The 23,571-nt window shown below is 41.5% G+C and overlaps 1 protein-coding gene across 3 annotated transcripts; it reads right to left on the bottom strand.

Annotated features, from left to right (window-relative positions):
- Positions 1 to 986: 986 nt before the first annotated feature.
- ADHFE1 (alcohol dehydrogenase iron containing 1) lies at positions 987 to 22,030 on the bottom strand. Of its 3 annotated transcripts, XM_069854190.1 has the most exons (15): positions 21,975 to 22,030; positions 21,762 to 21,799; positions 18,392 to 18,435; positions 18,166 to 18,219; positions 16,809 to 16,963; positions 16,429 to 16,625; positions 15,944 to 16,021; positions 14,706 to 14,811; positions 13,308 to 13,460; positions 12,518 to 12,616; positions 11,520 to 11,598; positions 11,279 to 11,375; positions 8,017 to 8,174; positions 4,211 to 4,339; positions 987 to 2,555 (listed from the first exon to the last, which is right to left on the bottom strand). In XM_069854190.1, exons 1-14 carry the CDS (start codon positions 22,028 to 22,030, stop codon positions 4,256 to 4,258), a joined length of 1,398 nt encoding a protein of 465 aa, XP_069710291.1. In that variant the 3' UTR covers positions 987 to 2,555; positions 4,211 to 4,255. The 3 variants fall into 3 exon arrangements, with proteins under 3 accessions (XP_069710291.1, XP_069710290.1, XP_069710292.1); XM_069854189.1 differs by lacking the exon at positions 987 to 2,555 and having other exon boundaries at positions 2,569 to 4,339; XM_069854191.1 differs by lacking the exons at positions 987 to 2,555; positions 18,166 to 18,219; positions 18,392 to 18,435; positions 21,762 to 21,799; positions 21,975 to 22,030 and adding an exon at positions 17,656 to 17,784 and having other exon boundaries at positions 2,570 to 4,339.
- Between the last annotated feature and the right edge of the window lie 1,541 nt (positions 22,031 to 23,571).

The following is a 23,571-nucleotide window of genomic DNA, read 5'->3' as shown; positions in this document are numbered from 1 at the left end:
CTGCGACAGACAAGTGGTCTGTGTACCTCTGTGTCAGCTACTGTTCCCGGAGAAATCAGGAAAATGGTCTAACCATTTTCTGTATTCAGTATTTCTGAATTTAAATTAAGCTCCTTTTTATTTAGGAAGTACACAGGGATGATCTGAGGAAAACTGGAGACTGTACCTCTAGGGCTCCTGCTGCATTGTATCAGGTTGCCCTTGTCCCTTCTGCACAGACACACTTAATGCAGGGATGGATTTATAAGGATGGAGCTGTTGAATTGAAGGCATACTGCACATGTCCTGGAGCACTGTGATGCTTAAGCAGATTTACTCAGGGGTTATGGGAAGCACCTAGACATAGCTTGGCTGTGTCTCTCTTAACCACCACACTCCTTCATCCATTTTTCAGGTCTCAGGAAGATAGAAAACCAACCACAAGACAGAAGATGACAGCCTTGGCACGTTAAGTGAAGACGGTACAACAAGGAATGAGTGCACACACTAACCTACCTGTGATTTCTTCCAAGTTTATTCACACAGGATGATGGCGAGAGTTTTTGCAGATTTAGGCGTGTTGGTTATATATTTTTTGCTTCACACTGTTTTTTCCTTCAACAGCTAGGAAAATCAGCACTAGAATGGGAAGACGCAAGGGAAGAGAGGTACAAACTATTGTACCGGCTACCCTAGGGTCTACTGATATTAAGCTCTCAGCACCCTGTGAGAGGAGTGGGCTTTCCATTTTGTACTCCAGGTAAAACTACACCTGCTGGTAAACTATTTTCACCAGCACTACACGTGCACTTGTTCATACTCACTCCCCAAAGCTATTCTTATCACTGTAGATGGACTGAGTGAGCAACCAGATAAGCTAGGCTGCACTTTGTGTTTATCTGCACGGAACTCAGAGAACACAGGACCAGAGGGAGAAGTAGCAGGTCAGTGTCCACAGCAAGAATTTCGAACGTGGTAACTCCTACTTTAATAGGAGTCCCTAAAGCCTCTTCAAACCATTCTTCTGTTGTGACTGAATATCTGCCATTTATGCTTACTTTAAACCTATTCAGAAACCATGATCTAGATAAACTAAGCATTTATTCTTCTTTATATGAAACCTGACAAATCCTTTTATATAGTTACAGCTATATAAGGCAGAAAGTAGGTCTCTGACTCCACAAGGAAGAAGAGACTCAATCAACTCCTACTGCTAATAAGTACAACATAAAAGGACTGATAATGTTGTTGTCATGAAATACGTAATGCTACTTATAACTATGGACTGATCATGCAGAGTGAGGCATGCACAAATGGTCTTAAACAGTCACAGAAATCTGTGCAGTAGTTTGAATGCTTTTATTTTGGGAATGCCTCCACCGTTGCTCTTGTTTGTCACCCACGACACAAAGGCTTTGTCTGCACAGCACCAAGATCATCAGGCAAATGACTTTGCAGGAAGAATCACGATGGTCTGTGAAGCTAGTGAAAGTCTACTCTCTCTGAGTGGTTTTGGTTCAGCTACTTTATAGGATTCAAGTTAACATGCCGGATTTAAACACTGCACTCACACACTTTCAATCAAGTTTGTGTTTATAGCAAGTACAATATTATTTGTTATTTGCAGTTCAGTATCATCTTAAGGGAATAACGGATTTGTCACGGAGGGCTTGAGTAACAGAGAAGTAACAGGAGCCACAAAAACAAGCTGCCCAGATTTCACACACGTGCCCAACCACTGCCAGGCACTGACAATTACAGTGTCACCCCAGCTCCCCATACAAATGTCAGGCTCATGTGCACAAAATAGACATGTTCAAAGATACAGATATATTTGACCAAATAGGTTGTCTCAGAACAGAGCAATTTAGTAAGATAATACATGAAAAACCCTGGTTAACTGTTCAGTTGTGGATAAAACCACCACTGCCCAGCAGCCAGGGCGTGACTCCCTGTCACACTATCACTACTTGAAAGACACTGTGAGGCGACTTGACCTCCCTTGATTTTTCTTCAGAAAATTTCCATTAATAGCTAATAACTGGTGGTAGGAGAACACTTGTGTACCTGATGTCTGTGAGATTTCACAACCAGTCTAAGCCAGTCGAAGACCCTCATGCTGCCAAAGGTGGTAGAAAACAGAAATGGCCGTTCTTACAGCACCATCTGCTTATGTTGGGTTATGTTGAGACTGTTTGTCTCGTCTATAAAATACAGATAAAATCCACTGTATTGGGGGGTGTGTGTGTGAACCTTAATTTAAAAACCAGCAAGAGCTCTATGTTATCTGGTATGGGAAGTTAAGTGCAAGGTTCTGTCAGTTGAAAATGCAGCCTGGTAAAAACTGCCATACTGGCAGAAATGGCAAATAACAAGTGTGCTGAAAGAAAATACCCTACCTTCCTAACTAGTCCACAAAAGTACTTTGCTCTGCAGAACTGGACAACATGTGTGATGAAACCCACATGCTGTCCAGTTCTGCAGAAAGTATATTCTCTCTGACACAGCATGGCTGCCATGAATTAGGCTCCTGGAAAAAAGATTCTCTCTTTAGGACTCTACACTGCTATCACAGCCTGGAGAAAGACAGGAGTGGAAAGATGAAAGATTATATACAAAAGGGTTTGACAATTTTTTTTTTTTCCCCAGTATAGCAGCTTTGCACAATACAGTAAAGTGAATCCCTTGCTATTACAACATCAGCCTTTGTGACACAGGTTCTTGTAGGCAATTTCAGCAGTGGACAAGATTCAGAAGGACATGGAAATCAAATGTGTGTCCCAGCCCAGACAAAGCATACTGGCAGCACAGTTCTTATGGCCACTAAACCCATTCTGTGGTTAAAACCAAAATCTCCAGTCTTCAACCAGTATCCATCCATCTATTTTAGCAGCATTAGAATAGATGCAATGTCAATGCACAGAACATATCTGTGCTTAGAGTCTAGGATAGCATTAGCTTTATCAGACAAACACAAGAATGCAAAGGCATAAGAACAGAGCCTTCCATTTCCGCAGACTGATTGAAAAGTGCTCCCTCCCTAGTAGACAGAATAAGCACACCAGAAGTTATGGGGTTCTTCTCATATTTGTCTTGTGCTGTGGTAGCTGCATGAATCAGATGCTGAAATAGTCCAACATGAAGCGGAACCTAATTTGAATGAACTGTACACAAAACCATGTGCACTTTTTAAAAAAAGAAAAATAGTATTACAATTTTAGTTTCATTTCTCCCTTTCCCACTTCCCTGTCTCAGGTGACAGTCAACCAGCTGGTTAACAGCTCTGAATGTGCACACTCATTCCTACATCTAACCAGTGCTCCCAGCGGGGCATTGTGCAGCCATACGCTACACCATCAACTTTTAATATTGAACCACAGCACACTGCCACTTCCTTAAGCTGGTGGCTTCCCTCTGAGTGACAGCACCTGCAGGAGCTCAGCAGAAGCAATTGCTTCACAGAGAAGCAAGATACAGTTGGTATCTTCTTTCCGTGGAACAGAAAAGGAAGCTGTTGCCTCCACAGAAACAAAATGACCGTGATGGATGATGTCTTGCTGTTAGGTGGTTTCTCCTGAGTGTGTCCACACTTTACTCTGGCTTTGCTCCTCCTACGAATGCTTTATATAGATCTTAAAAGGCATGATAAATTTCTGAAAATAAATGTCACGTTTTCAACCCAAAGCAAACTTCCAGGAAGCCTTTTCCAAACATGTATGAAGCATGCAGGTTTTTTCTCAACCAAACAACAAAAAGCATTCCGGTTCAAGAGCTGCCTTAGTGAAGCCAGGTAGTAAAAAGATGACAAAGTAGAACAGAATACAGCAAGCTGATTTTTTTCCATAAGGTAACTCCCCTTCCCTATTTAAAAATGCCCCAAATTATTTCTTAAACAGCATGACTTTTAAAGACAAAATCACAGACAATTTTAATGAAAAACGTAATTTGTAAAATGCTTTGGAATATACCTTACATAATTTTTCCACCTTTTATCACCTCTAAAGCACAAGAAAGTCTTCAGTAAAGTGAGAAGTCTGCTTCAAGCGTTACGCAAGTTAATACCACTGACTACCAAGCAAGAAAAAAAGACCCACAGTCTTCACTTCAGAGCATTATTTAGATAAAGATTAATTGCTTGACCTTTTGACAGTGTACAATGGAACAGAAGTCAAAGATACACAAGTTCTTCCATTCTCTAAACAATTTCAGCCCCATATCTATAAGAAATTACCTTTGTGTTAGAACAGAGCACACTTTTCAGAACAAAACGTTTAAGCTAATAAAGCTTCATGGAAGCCTCAAAGAGGGCAGATAAGTCTTCCTCTGTTTGGGAACGTGGTGATAGTTTAGTCACTCTCTCCTGCAAGATTAAAGAAAAAATGGATTCCAGAAAGTTGCCAATAAAATTAATCAAACAGTAGCTGAACTACGTGCCCTTGTACTAATGCCCTTCACAGAGAATAATATGCTTTTGCAAATAAGTAATCAAGTAATTAAGGTTGAAGCACCATCAGCTGCACGGTACTTTCAAGAATATATTAGTTTAAATTGCCTATAATTAAATACACAGAAGCAAGATTAAAACGCATTTCAGTTGCAAAGTCAAGTACTTCAAACACTGGTCTCGTCAGTCACAGATGTCCATACTGGTGGGTAGTATCCTGGGAATACGGTCCATTTAAAATTCATTCACTGGCATTGGAATTTGGAGGTCGATTTTTAGGGACCAATATTTTCAAAATACAACATCTCTCAAAATCCTGGAACTGCCACAGATGGGGAGAGCAAACAATACTTGCAACTCAGGCTCCAAAAAAAGAGACACAGCAAGGGACGGTACTAAAACTGCTTAATAAACAGTTTTTGAACCAGAATACTAAATAGCTGTGGTTGGTCTTCATTTGACAGTGATTCAACAGAATTTTCCGGTGCTGAAGTCCCACTGTCCGAAACTCAGGTACATGCTTCACTGCTCTGCTTGACAAAACAACCACAAAGGCAGGGACAGCACCTCAGAAGCAGCCCACACTACCGAGGATGAGGAGCGGTATTACTGTAGGTATTGTTACTTAAGAAACACTCAGCTGAAAGGGCTTAACATTAATGTACTCAGACTGGTTATGATTAGTACTTTTATGCTTTCAAGAATCAACAATTTTAACAGTTATTGAAAGACTGGGGAAAGTCACAAACATCTGCAAAGACAGAGGCTAGGCCTACCCTAGGAGTGTGTTATCTTTACATGAATGCAGTGTATTTTGGCAAGGTGGAGTTTCTTCTGCTGCACCCTGTTTCAAGATCTCACTTGTGGAAGAGGCTGTCCCAGTAAGAGCTCTGAATTTTTCCCTCCCTTTTTCACATTCAAGACAGTGGATTTCATTTGCTAGGGGCTTTGCCTCGCACGTCAAGTGGGATGCTTGGAGAAGGGGCTCCTCCAGCCTCCTGCCTCGGGGGAGGCTCAGCTCAGCCAGCCTCCTGAACGGAGCACACACCACTGCTGCAACGCAATGCTGCAGCCACTCCACTTCCCTCTCAACCCACAAGGCTGTGATTTGTGGACAGGTTGGATGTGGTTACACAGCAAGACAGGCCACCGCACTGTGAGCTTAACATGTGAAATATCGGTCTAGCATTGTGAGGAAGCCAGCTGTGAGACAGTCACAGTTCATGGTCTTGCTAGCATGGTTAGCATGCCTTGTGATGAGTCTGAAAAGTGCAGCTTTGTGTGTATAACTTCACCTACATGAGAAGCTTTGCTGGTGCAGCAATAGCAATCAAATGATACCTCTTTCCCCATCCCTGAGCAGCACTGCTACACACACAGATCCACTCAAACAAAAGCTTAAGGTTATTCTATGCTGTTTTGAAACCAAACGGAAAATTCAAACAACACTAGGGCAAAAGTATGGGTTTTCTTCAGACTCACAATATGGAAAATACAACAACTCAGTGACTGGGCACTCAGTAAATTCATCAGGCTTATGTTAGGATGCTCTGGGCCAAATTACAGTTTTGCAGTCCTGTGCACCGAGACGGACAGAGTTATCTGTAAAGTCACACAGGGTGACAGAATACAATCACCGTGACAGACTGCAGCATTTCCCAGCTATATCGACAGAAGGCTCCAAATGGATGCTCCTCCTGTATGCCCGGACGCAGAGGCACCAGCACTCCCTTCGCACAAGCCTGCTGACATTTGCTGTTGCCAAGACAGCAAGGCCTCAACTCACCCAGTCTGACTCAGTGCACTCTGGTATCGCTCCAAAAATGAGCAACCCCTGGCTTGTCAGTGGTTCGGCCTCATCAGGGATGTCTGCAGGGGGTGGGTAAGCAACAGAACAGCCCTTCCACTGTCTCTCATTTTCAGTCCTCTCTATCTCCCCTCAAACATCATTGCAGGGCTGACCATCTTAGATCCTGGGACAGCATCTTCATTGCTAGACTCACATCTGTAAATAGGATCACCTTCAATAAACTCACTCAGAATAAAATTCTGATTAAACTTCAAGTATAAATGTTTGTCCCGGTAGAGTTCCCAGCACAAATCCCAGCAGTTAGAGTACACTAGTTTTGCTTTCCTGCAGCCTGCACTTCACAATGTGGAATAAACCCTGCACACCTGTTAGTGCTATCAGCCCTGGACTACAACTGCCTTGTTCATGTGAATGGATCGCTGCTCTATTCCAAAGAAAACCTACTGCAAATGGAAAAGAAAAAATATACTGAAGATTAAACTGTATGGACTACCTCTGTGGGTAATAATGGGCTATTAAGGACCACTAATACATTTTGATCATGCTACAACTCATATACAAAAATTAGGTTCAAGAAACTATTAGGTCATCTCATTTTACACAGTGCAATTAATCCTCAATGCCATGAGACAACACTAAATGAATTAAAAGTCAATTTGAGCTAAGCTAACAAACAAGCAAAAAAACCCTGCAACATCTTTTGGTGAAGAACCTTTCCTAGCTGTGCAAAACATGCCTTCAATGAGATGTTGTGCTTATGATGACCCAAACACAGTTCTTTTAAAGGAATATATTTATCAAAACAAACCTCTGAAATGCCCCATAACAATTTACACACATAATCCACTTGATGGGCACACAGAGACCTTAGTCTTCTTCCTGGCTTTGCTACAGCTCCGCTGTGTGCGGTCCTGAAGAGTTGCACCTTTGTGTCATTTTCTCAGATATAAAATAGGAATATTGATAATTACAATCTGTTTTAAATTGCTCTGAGATTCATAAATGAGAAGAACTAGACGTGGTAAGGCACTGCTGTAAAAAGTGAATAAGCTTTCAGCCTACAAAATTTTCTTTTTTTCCCTTAGTGTTTATTTCCTATGCTAATAATAAATCCTAAGTAGATGGAACAGTCCACAGCATATGAATCAAACTGTCTTTTTACAAGGAAGATACTGGGTTTTGCTTTCAGAGTGGTGTGCTGCTTTTCGCAGTGTCTTTGTGAGCACTGAAACAATAAAGGGTATTACAAGTTTAATCTGTATCATCTCAGGGGACCTTATTTCAAATTCTGATGGGGGTCAATGGAACAAAAAAGCCATCTGGGAAGAAAAGTGCAACTTCTCAATATGGAAGAGCTTAATGCAAAGCGAGCTTGATCAGTCTTACCAGGTAGCTCTTGGTATTAAGGCTTTATCTACAACTCATCTTGCATACATAATTAGCAGAGACAGTTATGAAAAAGCAGCATCTCCTACAAAGACCAAAGGTCTGTGAAAAACATCCTCTTTTTTTAAAATGCAATGTTAAAAAATAAACCAAATACCCAGCCATTCTTCTGAATCCATGCAAAGAACAGACTGCAGAATGCACTCCATCTCACTGAAAAGAAAAGCTTAAAGAGTGCGGAGAAACAAAATACAGTCGACTGCCCATAATTTTCTCCATTTGAATTGTTTCCATATATGACTAGAAATAACATTTGCTTGAAAAGAAACACTTCTGTTTTTTCAAAAATCTGTTCTATTTTGTTTGACAAGAAAAACTATTTTGCTTTCTGTCTTACCTGAGGCAGCGTGCCTTTGACTAATGCAGGGATGTCTGCTTTAGAATAACCAATTGCAGCTAAGCCATCATCAACATTCAGATCAAATAGGAATTTCCGGAGTGTGTCTGCCAAAATAAATCCCGCATCTTTGATTCTGGCAGTGCGGATGTCAGCTCCTAAAATAAGACATAATGCCTTGACTGTAGGGTGGAGAGAGCAGAGGAAGTCTGCTCTGGCCTTAATTTAATCATAATATCAGCTGAATACATATCCATACTTAACAGTGACTGTCCAAAAAGGAACATGAAATAAAAAGGGGAATCAGTCTTCATTTTACAGTTAGAATAGTTCGTAAAAGGTGAAATGAAACAAGACCAGGAGAAGCAGGTAACTGCTGCCAGAAAGACTAACTGCCACATGAGGTTAAGTTCCTTTCCTTCTGTGCTTACAGGGAGAAGCACTTTTCCGTCTGACTAACTGTTGGGAGGGAAGAAGTGAACGCATGAACGTCAATGTTATTTATTTTTATGGACAGTGTGCCAAATGTTAAGGCCTTGAATTTGCTGACATCTAGAGGACACTGAAACCACTTACTATTCTGTTCTATTGCGCATTCAAAGAGAGGACCTAGAGCATATTGGCAGAGACAGACAGGAGATGGCAGGGCAGTGTTCAAGGGGATATGTAAATCCTAAACTTAATGCTATATGAATATATGCTCACCTGTGTAGAATAATGTAGAACTGAAGAGCAGGAACCGGTGTCTTTGAAACATGTACTGAACAGTAATGAAAGCATCAATATAAAATGAAAGAGCATCAATATTTCTTACAGAACAGCTTTCTTCCCCTTCTTCAATGAATGGTCAGGACTTGTTTAAAAGTAATAATACAACCACGTCCGAATAGAAGACACAGGTTCCTCCATAAGATTTCTTTTCAAACTAAGATGAGCTAAATTTGTTCTCTGTGTAACCTCAATGATGTTACACCAGAACTATGTTAGGTCTGAGTGCCTTACTGCAAGATGAGTAAGAGCACAACAGAGCTACAGGAAAAATATTTCCTGTGATCCTCACACAGTTCAGTGTAACATTCAGACGGGATTAAGTGAACATGAGAATGACAAGCTCATTTGAGGAACTTGGATATTTGGATAGTAAGACCAGCAGTACTGTAGTAGATGACATCTGGGAGAAATTGATAAATAAGGTATGACAGAATCTTGTACAACATCTTAAGCTATTAGGATTATGCCATGCAGTTTGAGTTTACCCTGGGTTTTGCTGTAGAGTAGTAACAGGGACATAAATCTAGTATCTTCAGGTAGTAAAGTAAAAGAGAAGGAAGCAAAAAAAGGACAGTAAACATGAGGGGCAGTTTTAAAATATTGCTATAGTTCTAGTACTTTCTTTTTGCTCTATCTAAAAGACACAACAGTCTTTGATTGCACTTAGAAAATTTCTGGCCACACGCACACCTATTTCAACTGTTAAGAATCCACCCAGGGAGGTATTAAGCTTTTTCTGGCTGCACCCAAATTCACAGCTGTACATACACACAACATAACTATTTAGTAATCTGCTTCATGTCATAAAATACCTTCTTAGTCATTGCATTTGGCAACATGACAGATTTGAATCAGCTACTGTAGTCAGTTGGACTCTGGACTGGAATCAGAAGTAAACAACCCAGGCAGGAGTGAATAAATTAAATTCCACGTGACATGTATATGGCAGAGTCCCTTTACCACAAGGCAGATAATAATGTAGTTTAAATTTCTATTGTGAAAATTATCAGAGATTTTAAAAAGAGAATTTACGGCAGCAGTTCATACCACAAAACCTAGTGGTTTTTTAAAATCAGGAAGCCAAAGTTCAAATTCTCTGATATGCAGTGCTGGTCAGTTACCCAGAAACATTTTCTCAGCCTACTTTGAGTTGTGTTATTGCTGTAGGAACAGTGACATTTTGTAGCTAGTATATAGTTCCAACTAGGTTTATGTTCTGGATTTGACCATAGTCAGGACTGCATACTCTGTACGAACAAATTCATAGCCAACATATATAAAATAAACGGGATTTTCCTCGATGTAGATTTTCTGACCATGCTGTTTTACATTCTCTTTAAAAGACTGTGGTATTTTCATTGTCTATATAAAAGCCCTACTCTTTCTTGAAACCAACAATGTTTTCAGGTTACTTATACAAGGAAGTCACACATGTGACTGGATTGCTGTGATCTGCGTACAGAAGGCTGACCATACAAGGGACCAAACACAAATTTTCCAAATACCCGGAGAGTTCCCACAAATCACTTTCTCTCTACGCTGCTGCACAATGTGACTGTGATTGCTCATTAGCAAGCATGAGCATTAGCAGCAGTTTAGCTACAGAACAGAATCTAGTGCAGACAAAAATCCCAGCCTTAGATATAAATAAATTAGCCTACCATGGAGCCATGCTGTCACAGCTAGACTGCTAACAGCTCCCAGATTACATCATTGAAAGCTTGTTTATTAATTATAGACAGTCATGCTGTTTGTGCAATGAAGAGGTATCCTTTCCCTAGGACACCTTCTGGTGACGGGTTGCACAGATGCACTGTATGAAAAAGTAACCTTTAAATGAGCTATCAGCTTGCAGCATTTACCTTTATTCTGCTAAGGAGCAGAAAAGGCCACTTTGTTCACTAACCCACTTCTCAGCCATCATAGATGTGTCCACAGAACAACTGCTCTTTGTCTTCCCTTGACATTGGCCACGGAGAAATTCTAGCACCTAAAAAAAAAAGCTCATGCCTGCATTCGAAAAGACCAAAACCCAGAGCTGTGTGCCATTGAAAAAGGGCAGGAGTGACTCAGAACATCACACTGCCCTAATGTATTGCCACAGCAGGAAATTCATCAGGCAAAATGCTTCCTTTTCGCTAAGAGGTGCACCCAAGTACTGGTTTGTTTTATGGTGTCTACTCTAAAGTAACTACTCTCCATAAAGCACCAAGAGAGATGTCAATCACAGCTACTCTCTCCCAATTCATAACAGACTTTCAGTTTTTTCAGCTGCCCAGTTTTCTAGCCAAGAAGCAGATATTTCCAGCTAAAAATGTAGCATTATTCTACTTAAGTTTGCATTATGCTTAACTCAGTCAGACTTCAAAATCTTGTTTTTTAAACTTAAAACCTCTGTGACAACCAACAATAATTGCTTGCACGCATTTTTTTTTCCTCATTTTAGAAAGAATTCCATTTGTATGAGTAAGTTGTATCCACAGATTCCTACCTAGTATCTCTGCAGCTTCCAAGTGCCGCTCAGGGTGTACCTGCGCCGTGAAGGCAAAAACTGCTGGGGATGTCAGCACCACAGAAAGGCCATGAGGCTGGGGCAAAGGGGAAAAAGAAAAAAGAATAATCACATCAACAGGACATGTACTTTCAACTTCAATGTGTTTTAATGCTCATTAATGTGAGAAAACAGAGGAATGAAATGAGTAATATGAAAACAAAGATAAACCAAGTTTTACCACTAAAGAGTGATCCACATTATAATCCTTTGGTTTGTAAGTTTTCACCAAACCAGAAATAGGGTAAGACATTCCATGGCTGGAACAGAGAGTAGATAGAAAGTGGTTAGGGCAGCTCTCGTGGCATCTGAAAAGTTTGCATTCAGTCCCTTGTGGGGTCAGTCTTCTGTATGCAAGTCTCTTAGGTACAGACACTAAAAGGGTATTTAGGTATGGTATGGATATTGGATACAGACAATCCTCACCCCTCTGCATCTTAGGGACCTAGCTGTAAAAAACTATTTCCTTACTTTGTGAGCGTGAAGTTATATTATTCCACTGACTGGACTGAAAGATGCTCAGTTACTGAAGTAATACAGATACGTCAAAACCAGCATAATCTCCATCCCTACCTGATCACACTGTCTGAGAAAAACAAACATTAATTTTAAAGTCTAATTAAAGAGTGGATTTGCTCCAACAAAAGGAATGAAAGGAACATCTCTGAAGAGAATGATTTCTCCACACAATTAGGCTTTGCTCCTCTGAGATTTTCACCCATATGAAACTACATTGCCTTGCAGTATTAATTATAGCTCATTTCAGCCTGCTGAATGCTTACCCCACAGACCAACTTACAGACAATTGCATCAGCTCAGGAATGGCACAAGATTATCTTGTTGCTGTCTCACTGCAGAACAGCTGGCATGAAATCCAGCATTTTTAAATGCCATTAATGGTTTTATTTTTCATAACTACAGTTTTTACTATTGAGGAAGGTAAAGAAGGCCATGTTATGTAATTTTCACACGACTGGATTTGAGTATCACAAGCTAGAATACACAATCCCCATACACATAAATGGCAAGCGCCCATCAATTTCTCACAAAGAGGCTACAGGCCAGGCTACAATGTCTTATTATATATTCAGCAACAAAGGCAGCGATGTCTTTGGCAATTTGAAATAAACACTGGCTAGAAGCTGACCTTGGGTGAGATTAGTACTTTTCTGTACTCACCAGAGATGAACACCAGCATTGCCAAAGCCAATACCTGCAAAAGCACTTGCTAGGTGCATGTTGGCTCTTGCTTCACGGTCTTCAGGGTTTCTGACAGCTCTGTGCACCATGGAGACAACAGTACCAGTTAATTCACAAGCAGCTTGGTAACTCAAGATGGAGAAGGGAGAGAGGGCTTCTTTATGGACAAGTACACAAGAACCTCTAAGATAAGCTGAGATAAAAACACTGGAAATAGGATCAACCCACACTTCAGTCAGAGAATAAATCTGCTTCTGGATCAGTAAGTAAATCTAACTGGCTCAGTGAAGGGCAAGTTTCCTGTCACTTTTCAGAAAACTGCGTTAATAGAGAGTATTTAGCTGTATTCACCTCAGTGGTAGTTTCAACAATTCCACTTAGGAACTTCAGCAATCATAAGGCTGGACTTGATCTCAAAGGTCTTTTCCAACCAAATGATTCTATGATACACATGGCTCCCAGATCACTCTAGCTTTCTCACCACCTCATCAGCTGGTGGTCTGGACCCCACTATCTGTGTGGGAAGAGGACGGGGATCCTTGCCTTCCTACGCATCAGACCGCTTGTGTAGTTTGACAGCTTGGAGAAGAAGTCTCATGAGTAGATTCCCCGTGAACAAAAAACAACTACTTTTTGCTCTGTTTAACAGAAATCCAAAGTTTAAGGTAGTAGTTAGCCTTATTTTACCCTAAAATTCAAGTTCTTCTGTGCATCCCCGTGCACTGAAGACTGAACATACTGCAAAGGGGGTGGTTGTTAAACTTATTACCTTTTCAAATATTTAGCCACAATGCGCAGAGCATGAAGAGCCCAGACATCACTGATGGGGTTGCTGCCTTGGTAAGCTGGTCGGTTGATTGGATTTGAAGGGCATGGACTGCGCATGTTGTAAGGGAGAGCAGTGTACGATTCTAGAGCGTGGCTAAATGAAAGATTAAAAATTGAATTATTTCAGTGGGAGAGCTACATTTTACTGCTCTGCTGTGCCTTGAATGCAGGTTCTTCTTATTTACTTCTGGTGTCTAACAGCTGCCAAACCCAGAAATACAATCCCATAGGCAACTGAGAGAACACTGTATGGGCACTTCCAAAGTGCTTCACTCTCCAACAGACACACAGCAGGCAATCCAAACATGGTCACAATTTATCAGATCACACCGTGCTTAAAGTTGGGTTGGATGAACTGGCATCTTGGAGAGTAACATTTCTCAGTGAAGAGCACTGTGCATCTGCAATGGGTGTGTTTCCTTTCTTGTAGGACAGCAGTCGTAAGAGGCCTTAGTACTGGAAGGATTGTAAACCACTTTTCTTTTAGAAGTATTGATCTTTAAAAAATTGGGAGTGTGATATTTAAGCTAAGCAGAACTAAGAAGAGACTCATTTCCAAGGTACTCACAAATTTGACTAAATAAAGAAAGGGAACTGCTTACATTCCTACATCTAGATGGACAAAACTACAGACAAACCATTTCCATTTATGACAAATGCCTCAGTTCCATTACAGACACTGTATTTCAGGACATTTTAACAAGCTTGAGAAATCACATAGCTCCACCATACATCTATTGCTTAAATATACACAGCACCCAAAACCAAAGTAAGCTCTGGCCCTCTGAATAGAAACTTCCAAGCATTTTGTGCAGTTAAAAGCTGTACAGGTTTAAAATAAAGGAAATGTGCCCAAGTGAGAGGTACATTATGAGAGAGGTTCTGAGGATGGTCATAATTGGGATGAGACATGCCAGCATCTCACAAGCCTTCACAAATTTTTGTTGTCAAATTGTGGATTTTATCAAAAAATCCTTGTTCTCTATTCCCTGCCATGTCTGTGGGACGTGTTAAACACTATTGCAATTGTGAATAATCAATGAAGATGGTCTCTCTCTTCCCTGACAACCAAAACCCTGAAAGCAAATGGCTTCTCCAGTGCACTGCAAAAAGCATTAAAATTTCTGCTAATAAGTGATTTGCTTCCGTACATTTTGAGGCAGATAGTGAAATTAAACAAGAGGAAAGTATAATGCAGACCACCTTAAAAAGAGCAGGAAAGGAAGAAGAAAGGATAATCATCCTTTTCTGTTCCTAAAATATATTTTTTTCTACAATCATCATAGTGAAAATACAAAATTATAATAAATTCAGGTAACAGCCTACAAAGAAAACTCACCAAAGCACATCAAAGCCACTGTTGGCCACTATTCGCTCAGGCATAGACAGTGTGTGTAAAGGGTCAATGATGCCTAATGTTGGCTTAATGGCTCTTGAAGCAATGCCTACAATATATAAGTAAGAAAAATGAGTTAAAGATCTTTTGCAACAAAGTGAGAAAAGACAATCCTAAGGTTCAAAACATAACAATAATAAGAGGTAATTATTTGGAACCATGAAGAGAAAAGAAAAGAAAAGACAAGACAGAGAAGGCAGAGCAAGAAGTATCTATGAATCTAAGTCTTACTGATGATAAAGCTTTTGTAAATGAATTGAGACTGTTGCCTGAAGTGAATTGTACCAGACAATGTTCTGTCTCCATTTGTAACCCTTCCTGCCTGGCCTGTACTTCCAAAATGTCTATGCTGAATGGCATCTGCAACATTATTCTTAGATTTGTATCTTCTGTGAACAATCAGAGGGCATGACTGGTTTGTGTCTGCAATCCATTGCTGTTGCTAATTGCTGTCTTCAGCATCTGTAATATCCCTTCCTGTTTTGGTTAAGGGGGCACAGATGTAGCTTACAGAGAAAGACAGACATAGACAGACTAATTGACTACATATAGACTAGAAAACTCTGAGCTATGGTCAGAGCTCCTTAGCACATCCATTCGGGTCCCAAGTACCACGTGGCACATAAAATCCAGACTTTTAGAACTAAAATCTCAAAAAGGCTATGAAGCTTAAGATGACAATTTAGGCCTAATCTTTATTTGGCAAGGATGAAAAGGCCAAAGGAAGACAGTGTCCCTCACTCACACAGCATCTCAAGCCTGAGGTTTCAAAAGTCAGGAACAGAAACATTTGGTTGCAATTATACAACAAAGAAATAGAAGTCTTAAAAGCAGAAAGAAAAAGACAGAGGAAATAAGGAACAGTTGGTTGACCCTGAATGTAAGTAGAAATTTCCTTTGCAATTAACATTTTCTGCCATTTAAGAACTTGAAAGATTTTAGTTTCCTGTTTTGCCTTCAAACTATAATCTGCTATATTACATAAGCATTTGATTATGCTAATATGTTATAAATTTAATTCAAAAAGGAAACCTTTAATCTTTTCAAATTTGCCTGTGGTGGTTAAATTAAACAAAATGACACCTCAAAAGTCATGCAGTATCCCTTTCTTTCATGGCGCAGAAATAATAAAGACATTGGAAAAGCAGTTGTCTTGAATAGCAGACAAAAAAAATTCTCACCAGTTTTCACTTTTAGTTCTTTGAAGTCAAAAATGGCAACACCAGTGGTTTCACTTCCAGTTCCAGTGGTCGTCGGAACTTAAAAGGAAAAACAGAGATAACAACAAACAATAAGTAATACGCAATATTGCAAGATAAATAAATAAAACCACAATAGTAACGCTACCAAAAATACATGATCCAGGAAATCCCAGAGGTATCCCAAATCCAAAGTCTGAGGTCAGAGAGAAACTGGTACTTCAATCTCTTTTCTCATCAAAAGGAGTCCAACTTTGCTAAATAAGGCAAACTAATGACAATACCTGTGATTTTACTTCCGCTGAAGTAAACAGCAAAATTGCTGCTGTGTACAAGTAGAGAAGTAAGCCCACAGGACGGTGAAGCAGTGGTGGTAAACTAATTTCAGCAAAATTATTGCATGCAGAGTGTAGAATGACTACTGTTCTCCTAGCCCTTACCCTCCACACCCTGCCGTCCTGCTTTACCTGCAATGAGTGGCTTGAGAGGCACAGTGACAGGCTTCCCTTTCCCAATAGGAGCATTGACGTAATCCAAGAAGTCCGATGCAGGGCTGGCTGCATACAGGTTGGCAGCTTTGCAGGTGTCAATGACAGACCCTCCTCCAACAGCAACATAGGCATCAAACTCTCCCTTTTTAGCAAATTCAATGGCATCCAGGAAACTTGGAAAACAAAAAAAGCTTTCCGATTAGTCAGGAGAACTGAGCAACCAGCAGCTCCAATACAATAGAACAACTGACTATTAAGACCAGTGCACAGGTCACAAGCAAGTGTTTAAAACAGCTGTATGGCATGCTGTAAGAGCCCAGGCACTACTTTGAGAAGCGCAGTGTCAGAAGTAGTACCTTTGGTCTGTTGGTTCCACCCGGACGTTATCATACATCTGAAAGTTTATACCATATCTTGCCAAGGAATCCAACACTGCATTCACAGGAGGGAGCTGGGAGAGGTTTTTATCTGTCATCAAACACACTTTTGTAGCACCAAGATTCTGCAGGTCCTACAATAACAATGAAATCAAAACCAAAACAACTGGTATAAAATCATACACTGAACTATTTAAATACTAATCCAAATCAATGGAACCATTTAGTAATAAAACCCAAACAACTCAAAAATAGTTGATTATTGTAAAATCTTTAGAACAGTATCAGATAAAGAAAACAAGGATTAACCACATACATATAGGATGCAGAAGGCAGCATAAAGTATAATGTTGCCAAACTTAGATGGCTGAAGTCTTATGATAGAAGAAAACTAATGATAAAGATGTTGAACAAGTGAAAAACACAAGGAACCACCTAAGACTAATAAAAAAAGCAAAGTATTTTTAAAATAATTTTTCCTACACAATTCCTGCAACATAAAAAGACTTTTCCACAGTTTAAGTCTCCCTGAACTGCCTACAAAAGGATGACATTAAAACCTTGAAAATTTAATATTAATTTATTGCTGAAAAATAAAAATAAGGTAGGAAAAAGAAGAAAAATAATTCTAGATCCTAATCTTTGCTAAGTTGATTGACAATGGCTATTTAATACATGCAATTCTGAATAATCCTATTGCTGTTAGGCAGTTCCGTCTAACTTAATTTAATATCTATTAATTTACTTCGCAAATTTTCAAAAAAGAAGAGAACTTTTAATGCTATAAATGCCAAGAAAAGCGGAAAAATGATGAATTAAAACACACATTTAAAAGGATAACTGGCACAATGTACTCAGGTGAATCATCTCACATTTAGTTTGATGAAATAAAAATTCTGCACTCTCACAGTGCAAACTCAGAGCTGAATAAATATCCATCTAATTCAGTGGAAAGTCTCTGATACATTTTAATGAGCACTAGAAGAGACGAAAGCGATCTTGAGAAAATCCTGGTGTCTCACTGAATTAAAAACTTCTTGAATTAAATTCCCCATCAGAGAAAAATACTGTTGCATAATCCTGGCAAATCATGAACTAAGCTCCATTTCACGTATTTACTTACACCACAGCAACACTGTTGTAACATTCTTCTGTTCTTTACTGAGCAGTATTTTCTGACCTTTTTACACTGGTACATATGACTACACGTAGTGCAAAGCAGTGGAGATTCAGACACATCATATATAAGTTACCCCTTATAAAATGGATTGATAGCACCAGCAGTCCTTTAGAAAATAACTTTTCACTGGTGATGGAACACACTATAGAAGCTTACCATGCCAATCTCTTTAGTAACTCCTTCTCCATATCGGATGTTTGAAATGGCCATCTACAAAAAAAAAAAAGAACATTTTTTTCTGGAAAAAAAGAGAAATGGCATCTAGTCCCAAGCAGTCAAAGCGAAATATACATATTTACTAAAATAAATATTTGTTAAATGCCATATTTCGACTTACACAAAATGCTACTTCTAAATCAAATGTATTTTATTATTAAATTACCTCAAATGCATAGTCTGTATTCCTCAGGGCAGGCCGTTCAGGAACTGGAATGGAAATGAAATAGTAAAATTAGGGAACAGAAAGTGACGACCCTTTGTATCTCAGTACTAGAGTTGGCAGATTCCTTTGGTTTTAAAATCACCGATACATTTTCACAGGTCATCTTCGCTTGTCTAGGTAAGTTACCCATTTTATTCCACGTTGTTGGTGAGATTAAATGAACCAAGTAGTTAATTTGGTTCACATAATTAATCAAAAAAGGTGTGTCTTGTCTTTTTTTTTTTTTTTTGAGAATTAATTCATCCCTATAAAAACTGAGTAAGTTACCAGTAAGTGTGCATTAGAATTCGTTATCAATCTGCAAGGACCAGAACAGCACGTAATAAGTAGAACTGAGTATCTGCAGAGCATGCAGGCAGCCTACCTACCAGCTGACAAGTGTTACGAATGTGTAGGGGCTACATGATAACTGTGAGAACAACTTTTAAGACAAATCCTTGAGACATCCTCCATATGCACTCACATAGAGAACATCTTGTGTACGTGTGAGAGTAATACCAACAGGTGTTTACACTTCTTTTTACTGCTGCCTAGCCCTGAATTTGCAGGACAAACTGAATTGCATGCTTGAAAATTAAGGAACTGCATGCATTCCCAATCATAAACAGAGTTTCAGTACGAATTGGTGCGTCACTATCAACTTTATTTAGTAGAAAAGTTATTTACAGGGGTATTATTTCAGTCACATCCTCTCTCTGCTGGTATTTTTACATAAATTACTACAAAACTTTTAATCTCTTGTATATCCTGATTTTGCCACAGCGAAACTAAGTGCAACAACTGAAACAGCCTATTCTGCTCCAAGAAAATACCAGATGAGGCATTCTGCTCTTCCTGCTGAAGTCACGCCTTCTGTCTGCTACATTAATTGAAAATATGCGATTTGGATTCAGATCCAATGAGTGAAGCCATGATAATGAGTCTTAGAGACACTCTGGGGTGCACTGAAGCACTGACCCACAACAATAACAGATAGATGTATTAAAATCCTTTATGTGCTTTCTATTCAAGGCCAGGCCAGCTGCTATCAGCTCTTTCATTGACATCTCTTGCCAGGCTGTACATGTTTGACCTATCCTGGAGTCTGAGTCTGCTGTACTCACAGTCATTAACTTGACAGGCTAAGAACATGTCCAAGCCATTTACTCTCTTCCTTTCTGATACTATAACAGATGCCCTGCTGTTATATTCTTGAGCAAAACCTAACTTTCAGGAAGAATTTTACTGTGTTAAAAAATTGCAACATTTCCTCAAACATTGCCCAGAAACACAATGAACATTTCCTTTCTGCTACAGTCACTGTTAAATCTATCCCCACTATTCAGAGACTTATTGAACTGACATTATCTCGCTAGATTATGGACTCAATAGCTGCCTAAAACTGCAGAGGTGTTTCTTAACTGAGACTTCTATTTAGCAAGGGCTTAGTTTGAATTGACTGAGCAGGTCATTAAGCAGATAACCAGAAGAAAGTGATTCTGTTTCTCAGCTGTGATATTGTCTTACTGTAAGACAGTTTTGTTCACAAATATGTGAACACATCTATAGCTTTTCAGTTTTTAAAATGGTAATTCTTTAAAAAGTGTATTAAGTAAAGGACATGAAAACAAGCCGCTCAGAACTTTATGCTGCTCAAATTATGGCCCAAAATACTAATTTGTATTGGATCTGGAAACTGAACAGCAAACTGATAGCTATTCCCCTAGCCTCCCTACAGTCAATGCCAACAGAAATTCTTCACAGGCTGACTCAGTGACTTGGCGCAGCTCTCCTGCTCTTACTCCACAACCCTAGCCTAGGCAAGCTGCACACTTTGGACTGACTGTAGAAAAAAACTATCGAAATTATATTCCTCAAGCCAAAGCACATCTTTGTGAAAAGCTTGGGTTTTATCCATATTGCTTCCTGACTCTTCTCTAATGTAACAGATGTGTATTTTCCCCCTCAGAAGCAGATCTAAAGTTGAGATTAACTCAGGTGATGACCGCAGCAGTACCAGTCAGAGCAAATTTCTGATCAGCGTGCCTCCTGGAAAATGGAGGGAGAGACAGGATGTGGCTTACACAGGAACACTCCATCTCTCCAGTAATAACCACCACCATTGTACAGCTGCAAAGTTTACAGCTGCAAAGTTAACAGCTTTTCAGTACTTAAAGGTGGTCTACCAGAAAGCTGGGGAGAGGCTCTGTATCAGGGAGTGGAGTGACTGAACAAGGGGTAATGTTTTAAGATCAAAGAGGGTAGATTAGATATTAGGAAGAAATGTTTTGCTGTGAGGCTAGTGAGACACTGGAACAGGTTGCCCAGCAAAGTCACAAATGGCCCATCCCTGGAGGTATTCAAGACCTGGCTGGGGACTTTGAGCATCCTGACCTAGTGGAAGGTGTTCCTGCCCATGGCAGTGGGGTTGGAACTGCATGATCTTTAAGGTCCCTTCCAACCCAAATCATTATATGAGTCTATGAGAACAGTTAAATATTGGAATCATCTCTCCAGGGAACTGGTAGATGAGTCTGCACTGGACACTTTCAAGGCTGAGCTTGCCAGGGTGCTGGGCCATCTTACTTAAACTATGTATTACCCAAAAAGGTTAGACCAGATGATCCTTGAGGTCCCTTCCAACTTGGCATTCGATGATTCGATTAACACTGACAGGCTGAGAGTTGAATTTGTTCAGCCCAGGGAAGAGAAGGCCTTGAGAAAACCTTATAGCAGGCTTCCATTCTATGAGAAGAAGCCTCCCACCCACTCCCTCTGCCCAGGTTGCACCAATACTTCAGTTCTGGGCCCCAAAAAGGATGTTGAGGCTCTGGAATGTGTCCAGAGAAAAGCGACGAAGCTGGGGAAGGGCCTGGGAACAAGTCTTACGAGGAGCAGTTGAGGGAACTGGGGTTGTTCAGCCTGGAGGAGGCTGAGGGGGAACTTATTGCTCTCTACAACTACCTGAAAGGAGGATATAGAGAGGAGGGAGCTGGCCTCTTCTCCCAAGTGACAGGGGACAGGACAAGGGGGAATGGCCTCAAGCTGCACCAGGGGAGGTTCAGACTAGACATCAGGAAAACATTTTTGACAGAAAGTGTCACTGGGCACAGGCAGAGGCTGCCCAGGGAGGTAGCTGAGTCACCATCCCTGGAGGTGTTTAAAAGACGGGTGGAAGAGGTGCTGAGGGACATGGTTTAGTGATTGATGGGAATGGTTGGACTCGATGATTCTGGGGGTCTTTTCCAACCTGCTGATTCTGTGATTCTGTGATACCTACAGCGCCACGGTCTCCTACCGGACTCCTTTGGAGAGACGAATTAAGTCTTACCTTGGGAATAAGTGTGGGAATGGCTCGGGCATCGACATCTGGTTAATGAAAAGGAAAAGGCAGGGTTAAAAGCAAAGAAAAAAAACAACGCGGAAACCCCAACCAGCCCTCGCCCCCCTGTGCGGCCGCCCCGAGGGGCTCGTTCCCGGGGCACCAGGAGCCCCGCAGCGGCCGCCGGCTTCTGGCTCGGCCCGGCGCGGCCCCGGCACTCACGCCGCCCGCTGCAGCCGCCGCAGGAGCCGCACGGCGCCCGCCCGGCCCGCCGCCATCCCGCCGCCGCACCGCCCAGCCTGGGGGCGGACCGGCCCGCCGCGGCTCGGGCCTGGGGGGAGGCGGAGGGTAGTTCGGGTCGGAGGGGACATTAAAGGTCAGCCAGTTCCAGACCAGGCTGCCGAAGGCCCCATCCAACCTGGCCTTGAGCACCTCCAGGGAGGAGACATCCACCGCTTCCCTGTGCCAGAGCCTCACCACCCTCATCGTGAAGAAATTCCTCCTTATGTCTAGTCTAAATCTGCCCCTCTCCAATTTACACCCATTGCCCCTCGTCCTATCACTACAAACCTTTGTAAACGGTCCCTCCCCAGCTTTCTTGTAGCCCCTTCAGGTACTGGAAGGTCGTCATAAGGTCTCCTCAGAGCCTTCTCTTCTACAGGCTGAACAAACCCAACTCTCTCACCCTGTCCTCATATGTAATGTGCTCCAGCCCTCAGTTCATCTTTGTAGCCTCCTCTGGACCTTTTCTAACAGCTCCATATCCTTCTTATGTTGAGGATTCCAGAACTGGACACAGAACTCCAGATGAGGTCTCACAAGAGAGGAATAGAGGGGCAGAATCCCCTCCCTAGACCTGCTGGCCACGCTTCCTTTGATGCAGCCTAGGATATGGTTGGCCTTCTGGGCTGCAAGCGCACACTGCCGGCTCATAGAATCATAGAATAACCAGGTTGGAAGAGACCCACCAGATCAGCGACTCCAACCATTCCTATCAAACACTAAACCATGCCCCTTAGCACCTCGTCCACCCGTGCCTTAAACACCTCCAGGGAAGGTGACCCAACCATCTCCCTGGGCAGCCTGTTCCCGTGCCCAATGACTCTTTCTGTGAAAAATTTTTTCCTAATGTCCAGCCTAAATCTCCCCTGGCGGACCTTGAGGCCATTCCCTCTTGTCCTGTTCCCTGTCACTTGGGAGAAGAGGCCAGCACCCTCCTCTCTACAACCTCCTTTCAGGTAGTTATAAAGAGCAATGAGGTCTCCCCTCAGCCTCCTCTTCTCCAGGCTAAACAACCCCAGCTCTCTCAGCTGTTCCTCATAAGGCCTGTTCTCCAGCCCCTTCACCAGCTTTGTTGCTCTTCTCTGGACTCACTCCAGAGCCTCAACATCCTTCTTGTGGTGAGGGGCCCAGAACTGAACACAGGATTCAAGGAGCGGTCTCACCAGTGCCGAGTACAGGGGCAGAATAACCTCCCTGGACCTGCTGGTCACACCATTTCTGATATAAGCCAAGATGCCATTGGCCTTCTTGGCCACCTGGGCACACTGCTGGCTCCTGTTCAGTCGGCTGTCAACCAACACCCCCAGGTCCTTCTCCTCCAGGCAGCTTTCTAGCCAGACTTCTCCTAGTCTGTAGCACTGCACAGGGTTGTTGTGCCCCAAGTGCAGAACCCGGCATTTGGCCTTTTTAAACCTCATGCCATTGGACTCTGCCCAGCGGTCCAGCCTGTCCAGATTCCTTTGCAGAGCCTCTCTACCCTCCAGCAGATCAACACTTCCACCCAGCTTAGTGTCACCTGCAAACTTGCTAAGGGTGC

Source organism: Phaenicophaeus curvirostris, chromosome 3 (genome assembly GCF_032191515.1).
Source record: "Phaenicophaeus curvirostris isolate KB17595 chromosome 3, BPBGC_Pcur_1.0, whole genome shotgun sequence".
In the NCBI taxonomy this organism is placed as follows: domain Eukaryota; kingdom Metazoa; phylum Chordata; class Aves; order Cuculiformes; family Cuculidae; genus Phaenicophaeus; species Phaenicophaeus curvirostris.
This window is presented reverse-complemented; position numbering and strand designations above follow the sequence as displayed.